Genomic DNA, 9921 nt, shown 5'->3' on the forward strand with positions numbered 1-9921 from the left:
CTCTGCCAAGTTCTCTGGGATGTGTCTGTCGCTGAACTCAAAGCAGTCCAGATGAGAGCTAGACATCAAAAGATCTTCAATGAAGTGACATGTACTCTTTCCTCTGGTCTAAAAAATATCCCAATTCCCCAGGGCAGTGATTGGCACCTTACACACTGCCCTGTGTAAGGTGCCGTCTTTCGGATGGGACGTTAAACGGGTGTCCTGACTCTTCTGAGGTCATTAAAGATCCCATGGCACTTATCGTAAGAGTAGGGGTGTTAACCCCGGTGTCCCGGCTAAATTCACAATCTGGCCCTCAAGCCATCACGGTCACCTAATAATCCCCAATTTGCAATTGGCTCATTTACCCCCCACTCTCCCCTGTAACTATTCCCCAGGTCGTTGCTGTAAATGAGAACGTGTTCTCAGTCAACTTACCTGGTAAAATAACGTAAAAATAAAAAAATAAAAAATGTAACCGGCATGTAAGAAGTGGTTACCCTTGATGTCCAACAGTCAGTGATAAGGCAAACTGCAATAGCTTTTTGGACTCTTTCCCACACTGAAGCCTGTGTGCTCTCGTACAGTTGTGGAATAAGGGATTTTGAAAGGGTTTTCCTGAATTGTGTAAATTAGATTTGGACTATTGCTATAATTTCTGAAACCTCTGTCCTCCACAATGGAAAATGGTTGGAAATCAGTGGCAATAATTTTAGCCAATGCAATATCAATTTGGCCTTGTTTTGCTACAGACATAGACTTGGGCATAAACTGGTCCATAGAAGACTTGACTGAGTGGATACGCTGACTTCACCACTATGTTGAGCCAACCCCCCCTTTTAAAAGCCAGAGATACTAGACCAGTGAGTCACAGCGAGCTGTCTAGTCACGTGGGTCGCTGTCAGCAAGGCTAACTTTCAGGTCCTTTTTTAGTACAACATTTATTTAGGTCTGACAGATAACTATTCGGTCATTAAACATGATGTGAAAACAGTTTCTGTTGGAACAATCTGCAATAGTTACATCTGTTCAATGGTCATTTCAAATACGCTGAAAAACAAATAAAGGATTATGCTTTGAAAGCATAATGAATTGACAGTGATTGATGTGGTCTTGTCTTGATTGTAGGGCAGCAGGCATAATGATGCACACTGGGTCAGTTGTGACTTTACAGGTTGCCAAGCAGGGGGCAACATGCCATGGTCTGGCTGCCTTGCTAGATGAACCACCTTCAGTATCAACTACAGGTACGAGCAGAACAAAGGCATTATTCTCTCTGCATTGTTATCATTTTCCCCTGAACAGTCACTCAACAGAGGTCTAATGATCTAAGACCAAAACCAAATTCAGATCATTTAATTTCATGGCTTCCTGTTAGTAGTTGCTTTCCAAAATGAATGGTAAGAATAGTCTGTCTCAATTAATAGTAGACCTACACCTAGATGTTCTAGATCTAACCAACTTTTCTATGATTCTCCCAGCTTTGGATGGTAGTGGCCCCACCAGCAGCAGCCATGCTAAGCCGAACGGCAAGGCCCTGATCGTGTATGATGGCATGGAGCAGAGCTCTGGGCCCTCAGGACTATGGGGTAATAACTCCCATGGAGGGAACAGGAGACAGAGAGAACAGACCCTGCTGAAGAACAGACAGCTATACCGCTCCAACCCTAACATGATCAGTGAGTCTAACAATAAGTGTTCTTTTTGAAAAGTTGACTTAACACCCTTTTCACACTATTGCGTCGATCCAAGCCAGTCAAACTGTGCTGTCTCTGATATTTTCATTTCAAATGGTATTTCTCAGCACAGTCCCAGCAACCATGGTAGGTATAAACCAAGCCAGCTCAGTACAGCTTGATTTGGCTTGGCTCAGTTCGGCTAGTAATTTTGCAACCCACATTATAGTGACTTGCAAAGTGATTGGTAATTTATATTGGAATCCAACTCAACATACTGCTGCCACTATATAAGCCGTTGTCCTGCACAGTGGCATTTACCCCTGCTATAGCACACACAGACAAATGTTGAGAACCTGCAGTGGTCAATTGAGTTTCAGACAGCCCTCTGGTGGCTGAAATGTGTTAGGACACTTAGAACCTGGCTCTATAAGCACAGAGCCTCCATTGCGTAATTAAAAGCAGGGTTGTCAAACTCATTCCACAAAGGGCCGAGTGTCTGTGGGTTTTTGGATTTTCCTTCCAATTAAGACCTAGACAACCAGGTGAGTGGAGTTCCTTACTAAATAGTGACTTTAATTAATCCATCAAGTTCAAGGTGGAGTGAAAACTCACATTTTATTGTACCTTTAATTTAACTAGGCCAGTCAGTTAAGAACAAATTCTTATTTTCAATGACAGCCTAGGAACAGTGGGTTAATTGCCTTGTTCATCTTGCAACCTTTCGGTTACTATTCCAACGCTCTGACCACTAGGCTACCTGCCATGCTTCAGAAAAATGCATCCTTCCTCCTTTGTTTCCTGGAGGTAAGCACATATCTATAGGTGGGTAGGTTCAAGCAAAGTTCACCAATCCAACCAATTCAGATCTGTGATTACTTTGAGTAAAGTAAAGAAGGGAGGAAGCATTTCTGAAGAATTCAAACAGGGTCAGGGTCTTGTTTGAATACGTTTCGTCTCAAGGTTAAAATACTTCTAAGATGCACTCTTCCTCCATCCCTTCCGCTCAGTCAAATAATCACTGATCTGGCTAGATTCGAAATGTGAAAATAAGGGTTCCACCACACCGCTTCCACCAATCCACTTCATTACTTCAAGGAATGGAGAAGGAAAGGATGCTTTTTGAAAGTATTCAAACAGGGCACTTATTTGCATTCTTTCTTCCTTCCATCCTTGAGGTAATTACTGATCTTTAAAGACTAGATAGGTGCAGGCAAGGGTTCCATCCCACAGCTTTCACCTTTCCTGTCATGTCTGATCAGTGATCCCAAAGCCACTCCTGCGTTGTCTTGGCTGTGTGCAAAGGGTGGTTGTCCTGTTGGAAGGTGAACCTTTGCCCCAGTCTTGCCCCAGTCTGAGTGCGCTGGAGCAGGTTTTCATCAAGGATCTCTCTGTACTTTGCTCCGTCCATCTTTCCCTCAATCCTAGTTTCCCAGTCCCTGCCGCTGAAAAACTTCCCCACAGCATGATGCTGCCACCACCATGCTTCACCATAGGTATTACATTTAACATTTACATTTAAGTCATTTAGCAGACGCTCTTATCCAGAGCGACTTACAAATTGGTGCATTCACCTTATGACATCCAGTCACTTTACAATAGTGCATCTAAATCTTTTAAGGGGGGGGTGAGAAGGATTACTTTATCCTATCCTAGGTATTCCTTAAAGAGGTGGGGTTTCAGGTGTCTCCGGAAGGTGGTGATTATAAATATGTAGGTATGGTACGAGGTTTCCTCCAGACGTGACACTTGGCCTTCAGGTCAAAGAGGTCAATCTTGGTTTCATCAGACCAAACAATCTTGTTTAGGTAACTTTTGGCAAACTCCAAGCGGGCTGTCGTGCCTTTTACTGAGGAGTGGCCTCCGTCTGGCCACTCTACCATAAAGGCCTGATTGGTGGAGTGCTGCAGAGATGGTAGTCCTCCTGGAAGGTTTTCCCATCTCCACAGAGGAATTCTAGAGCTCTGTCAGAGTGACCATTGGGTTCTTGGTCACCTCCCTGACCAAACCCTTTGCCCCCGATTGCTCTAGGAAGACTCTTGGTGGTTCCAAACTTTTAAGAACGATGGAGGCCACTGTGTTGTTGGGGACCTTCAATGCTGCAGACATTTTTTGGTACCCTTCCACAAATCGGTGCCTCAGGGGCTCTACGGACAATTCCGTCGACCTCGTGGCTTGGTTTTTGGCTCTGACATGCTGTGGACCTTTATATAGACAGGTATGTCCATTTCCAAATCATGTCCAATCAATTGAATTTACCACAGGTGGACTCTAATCAAGTTGTAGAAACATCTCAAGAATGATCAATGGAAACAGGATGCACCTGTTTCCATTGAAACATTGAGGAGCTCAATTTCGAGTCTCATAGCAAAGGGTCTGAATACTTGTGTAAATAAGGTATTTCTGTTGTTTATTTTTAATAATTTAGAAAACATTTCTAAAAGCCTGTTTTCGCTTTGTCATTATGGGGTATTGATGAGATTTTTATTTTATTTAATCCATTTTTTATTAAGGCTGTAATGTAACAAAATATGGAAAAAGTCAAGGGGTCTGAATTCTTTCCGAATGCACTGTACCTCCTAATTTGTGTTTGTGCTTGGCTAACTTTTCACAATGGATTTTTGTTTTGTTTGTATGATATGCCTTTCTGAGTATATATATTTTTTCCTGTAATATAAAACAGCACGGACACAAACAACGCAAGAATTATAAAATAAAAAAACAGGTACCAATAAAATATGAAATGTATAATACTAATTATCTCTTGCTTCAGGGAATGTGCTTTGGTTATGTTGCCCTTGTGCTTTTAATGTGGCATTCTATTTTGAATATTCACAAATACAGTAAGTTAACGTTTTGCCCACAATGCAATGTGTTTACGATAATCTACTGTATTCAGTTTATACAGTATGTTACTGTTTGAGTAAAAAAGTAATTTACTGTGACAATTACAGGAATATCTTTTTGTACAGTGTACTGTAGAATACTATAGTAAATACTACAGTATTATCAGCAAAAAAACACTGTGGTAAATACTGCAGTAATGTCTACAAAAACACTACAGTCCACAAAACACAACAGTTTTTTTTTGTAAAAAACAGTAAATGCTAAAGTATTTCATTTACATATACCCTGCCCATCTCCCTCACTCATATTCCAATTTGTGCCATCCATAAGTGAGAAACCTACATGCCGAGTATAGATCATATAATTTGTTCGCTAAAGGTTATAGAAAATAGTAGAACCTCTGGACTTTCTGTTCGGAACCCAGTCCTATTGGAAAATGCTATTTTAGTATTTCTCCAGTAGGTTTCCTTAAGGAAAAAGATTCCACTTCTATGTCAAAGATAATAAAACAAAAACAGTATAGTAAATATTACAGTAATGTCTGCAAAAACACTACAGTAAATACTACAATATACTACAGTCTGCAAAAACACTAAATTAATTACTATAGTATATAGTTTATACTATAGTTAACTGTAAATACTACACTTTACTACAGTACATACTGCGGTGTTCACTGCAGTGCTTTGTGCAGACTTTAAGAGTGTATAGTATGTATACCATAATACGCTATAGTATTTTTTCATGTGGGAGTAGTGTGAAAAGCCCTTTTTAGAAATGTTTCATGGCAGTTCTGTCATTTTCTTTCTTTCCTCGCTTGTTCTAGGCCCAGAAGGAGAACCAGTTGACCCAGCCATCCCAACAGACAGTAAAATCACTGCAGTCTCCACCAGCAACCTTCTGTGCTCTGATGTAAGTAATTTAATAATAATGCATGGGTTTTATATAGTGCTTTCAAGGACCCAAAGATGCTTAAACAGTGGGTCAATACTTGTAAGCCACGGGCTTAGTGGGTTTGTCTACATTGAATCTGTAATGGTATAAAAACACAATCACCTTAATGTTCTCCCATCAGATGTACCAAAGGGAATACCTGACTCTACCAGCCCCTAGGTCTCAGGACAAGAAGACAGTAGCCTTTGAACTCCCACCTCAGGAGCCCAGAGTCTCATTTAATCTAGATGGACAGATCTCCAACAAGAGGACCTTGATGGTATGAGTAGCTATATCTTATCCTTTATAAAGCAGTACGTCCCCCAATATCTTAAACCAACTATTTCAAGTATGGACCATATATGCAATTGTTACACTTACACTTAATCAACTTAAATGCCAAATGAAAAATAATTGAATATTTCCTTCCATAGCGGCAGGCCCTTTCACAGGAGAATTTGTGCATGGAGAATGATCGCCCCCTAGTGGACAATATACATAATGCATGGAACCAGAACCAGCAGGAAAGCTACTACACCTCTTTTCCTATGAAGCCTAGCATCTCTACCCACGACATACATTACAACCATACTGTCAGCCTCTCCACTAAGACCCAACCGAGCCGCCACAATACACGGTATGGCTACTGGAGAACTCCTACGTCACACGACCCTTCGTCTGCCATCCAGCCAATACACATAGACATCCCTGCTACACGGCTTTCCAACACCCAGCCGCGCAGTCCAATGACTACCTTCCAACAAACTCCCACTCTACTGCCCGTGAAGATGAACCAAAACCCTGAGGGTAAAGGCCAGGGACAAGCCCTCTTCAGCAATCAAAAACAGGAGTCTCATTATCAACTGCCAGCCCAGCATCGCCAAGCTACATGTCCTCCTCCATCCTCTGTGTCCATGAGGCAACCTCAGCCCTCACTCTCATCCTCACAGAAGATCCAACAACAACAAGCATTGAGGAGGGTGCAAACAGCGACGTCCCAACTGTTCCCAACCCAGTCAAAAGACACATCCCTCCAGAGACCTCCAGCTAAACCACAACCAGGGACCACCCCAGGACATCAGGTACTGTACATTATTTTTTTTGTAATCAAAATCCAACTGTCTTAATACACACGACAGTGAAAACTCAAATGCATATATGAATAAGGAATATGCAAATAAATACACAAATACACTTCCAGTATAAAATACACAATTAATGCCGAATGTCGAAATCAGGACCAATACTTCAGCATGAATAAAGAGCCACCATCAGAAGGCAACAAAAGTCTGTCTCCAGACCCATGGAAGAGGGATGCATGGGAGAAGCAGCAGAAGCAGCAGAGACTACAGGTAACATAATAATAATAATAATAATAATAATTATTATTATTATACTCTACAGTATTGTGTTGTATTGTATTGATTTAGTGTATTTTGTGTTTTTGATGTGTTGCTGACCTCACAAGATGAACTTCCATGCAAATAGAGAATAACGTAACGTAAGAAATTTGTAACGTCCAAATTTGCTTGTTGCTGGCTGTTCTTACATTGAAATGTGTATTTTTTTGCCGTCTGTTCCTTGATCTAGGTCGTCGACCTGTTGGAACAGGAGATCCAGGATCTGCAGGCTAAAGCCCAGCTCACACCAGAGGAGACCGACAGGCTCCGTAGGCTCAACCTGGAGTGGCAATTTCAACAGAGACTGCAGGAGTTCCAACAGAATGGAAACGATGAGGATGATGATGATGAAGAAGAAGATAGAGACACGTCAACAGGAGAAAATGTTCAAGAGTCGAATGAACTCAACGTAAACTTTGATGAGAAGTCCTCGAAAGAGTAAGTTTCAACTTCATTTGAATGTACATTTGTATCCCACCAAAAAATGTTTTTCCCCCAACAATGTCCCTGGCTAAACCAAAAGTTAAATTACATAATTTGTTCTGAAAGTAATGCATCATGATGTATAACAGACTATAATAGACATTATTGTTAACCTATTGATCTTCTCAATTACATCCATATGTGGGTTATTGATTGGTTGCAGAGGCCAGAAAGAGAACAACTTCAAAGGTGATGCAACACCTGAGAATCTCACATTTAAGGAGCGCCAACGTCTCTTCTCCCTCGGATCAAACGCCTCCATCAAAGTCAAAGCCTTGTAAGATGAGGATCCTGAGAAGGTGGCCTCAACATTCGGTCAAGGCTCATCGATCAAGGCTCAACCTTTTTATAAGCTACAGTAGAAACCAATCAGAAGATATTAGAATTGATATTATAATCTATATTCTGTAGAAAAATGTGGACTATCTTTGTGATTTCTCGGCATATTTACTTCTCTTTTCTCCTAATTGATCTTTACACTTAGACTGTCGAATGCACATTTTCATGTTTTTCTGTTATATGTTTACTTAAATGAAAACTTAGGTAGGTAGAAGCTTTTTTACATACATGGATTTTTAAAAATAAATTAAGATTTGATTAATCTTTTTGGAAAATGTACAACAGCAGTCATGGTATACATTACGGATGTACCGTACATCACATGAGGCTGCTGAGGGGAGGACGGCTCATAATAATGATTGTAATGGAGAGAATGGAATGGCATCAAACACATGGAAACCGTGTGTTTTATGTGTTTGATTACCGTTCCACTTATTCAGCCTTTACCACGAGTATGTCCTCCCAAATTGAGGTGCCACCAACCTCCTATGCCGTACTCCTCCTTTACAACTCAGGACATCCTACTTGTATGAATACTTCACTATGTTTAGGGGTGAACTCCACAAGAGTCCACGTGTACAGTAATCTGAGCCCTTCTGATCTCATCGGTGCCTGAGATTTTCCTGGTCTTTGCCAGCATGGTTCCTGTCCTGCCATGGCTATGAATACAGTGGACAGCTACCCCCTACAGCAGAGAGAAGTACATATGGTTGAGTACATAAGTAAACAAACATAGAAGGCTATGCGTTTATACACATCATTGTTTGAGAATAATTAGCCTGTGTTCACTGTCCAGACCTGTCACATTGAAATCAGTGGTTAATGTTAATTTAGCTTCATGTGTCAGAAATAAGCACCTCTTTGATGTATTGACTGAATAATGGGTTACTGAATACTTTTTAACTGAATCCTTATATAGCATTTTGCATTTATTCCTCCACAATGGACATAAACCTCAGAATCCTCTCTGGAGTTGGTGAGGTTTAGGAGCTTTTCTCACACAAGCACACCAGGTGTCGTATGCAATTGTCCAGTAGGTACAGGTAATAGGAAGTAATTTGAGGGAGTGCCAATCTGGCCAATTTGATAGGTTCGACCCAGGAAAAATTGGGGGGTGGCGTACAGTCAATCTGAAAATAGTGTGAAATGTGGATGTTGTTATATATTCACAGCTACAGTGCCTTCCGAAAGTTCACACCCCTTGACTTTTTCCAAATGTTGTTGTGTTACAGCCTGAATTTAAAATGGATTAAATTTGGATTTTGTGTCACTGGCCTACCAGAATACCCTAGAATGTCAAAGGAATTCATTTTTTCGAAATGTTTACAAAATCATTAAAAGCGAAACGCGGAAATGTCTTAAGTCAATAAGTATTCAACCCCTTTGTTATGGCAAACCTAAATAAGTTCAGGAGTAAACATCTGCTTAACAAGTAACATAAGGGTTAACCCTGTGTGCAATAATTGTCACGGCTGATTTGTAGCAGGGATCGGACCAAAATGCAGCGTGGTAAGTGCCCATAGTTGTTTTTAATTAAATAAACTGAAACATAACAATAACCGAACCGTGAATAACCGAAACAGTACCGTGTGGTGAAACAAACACAGACACGGAAACAATCACCCACAAAGTACCCACAGAATATGGCTGCCTAAATATGGTTCCCAATCAGAGACAACGATAGATAATGTGATTTTCTGGATTTCTTTTACTCATTTTGTCTGTCATAGTTGAAGTGTACCTATGATGAAAATTACAGGCCTCTCTCATCTTTTTAAGTGGGAGAACTTGCACAATTGGTGGCTGACTAAATACTTTTTTGCCCCACTGTACATACTGTAGATAATAAACAGTGAGTAGCAGCAGTATAAAAACAGGGAGGGGTCAATGCAAATAGTCATTTGATGAATTATTCAGCAGTCTTATGGCTTAGAAGCTGTTAAGGAGCCTTTGGGACTGAGACTTGGCACTCTGGTACCGCTTGCCATGTTTGGACCTTCCTCTGACACGCCTAGTATAGAGGACCTGGGTGGCAGGAAGCTTGGCCCCAGTGATGTAGTGGGTTGTACGCACTACCCTTGTAGTACCTTACAATCGGATGCTGAGCAGTTGCCATACCAGGTGGTGATGAAACTGGTCAGGATGCTCTCGATGGTGCAGCTATATAACTTTTTTGGGGTAATGATCTTTTTATTTAAAAAAGTATTTTCTTTTGACAGAGGTTACATAGACAACCAAACAAAGTGCACCACATAGACTAG

General features: G+C 40.9%; 1 protein-coding gene across 1 annotated transcript in view; it reads left to right on the forward strand.

Moving 5' to 3' along the window:
- Nucleotides 1-8944, forward strand: part of LOC118361831 (afadin-like) — a 33131-nt gene extending 24187 nt beyond the window's left edge. The window contains 8 exon segments of the mRNA XM_052485224.1: nucleotides 1111-1229; nucleotides 1464-1661; nucleotides 5332-5417; nucleotides 5581-5718; nucleotides 5873-6520; nucleotides 6677-6790; nucleotides 7029-7276; nucleotides 7485-8944. Coding sequence (XP_052341184.1) covers nucleotides 1111-1229; nucleotides 1464-1661; nucleotides 5332-5417; nucleotides 5581-5718; nucleotides 5873-6520; nucleotides 6677-6790; nucleotides 7029-7276; nucleotides 7485-7602 — 1669 coding nt within the window. The 3' untranslated portion in view covers nucleotides 7603-8944.
- The last annotated feature ends 977 nt before the right edge of the window (nucleotides 8945-9921 follow it).

This window comes from Oncorhynchus keta, chromosome 29, assembly GCF_023373465.1.
Source record: "Oncorhynchus keta strain PuntledgeMale-10-30-2019 chromosome 29, Oket_V2, whole genome shotgun sequence".
NCBI classification, from domain to species: Eukaryota; Metazoa; Chordata; class Actinopteri; order Salmoniformes; family Salmonidae; genus Oncorhynchus; species Oncorhynchus keta.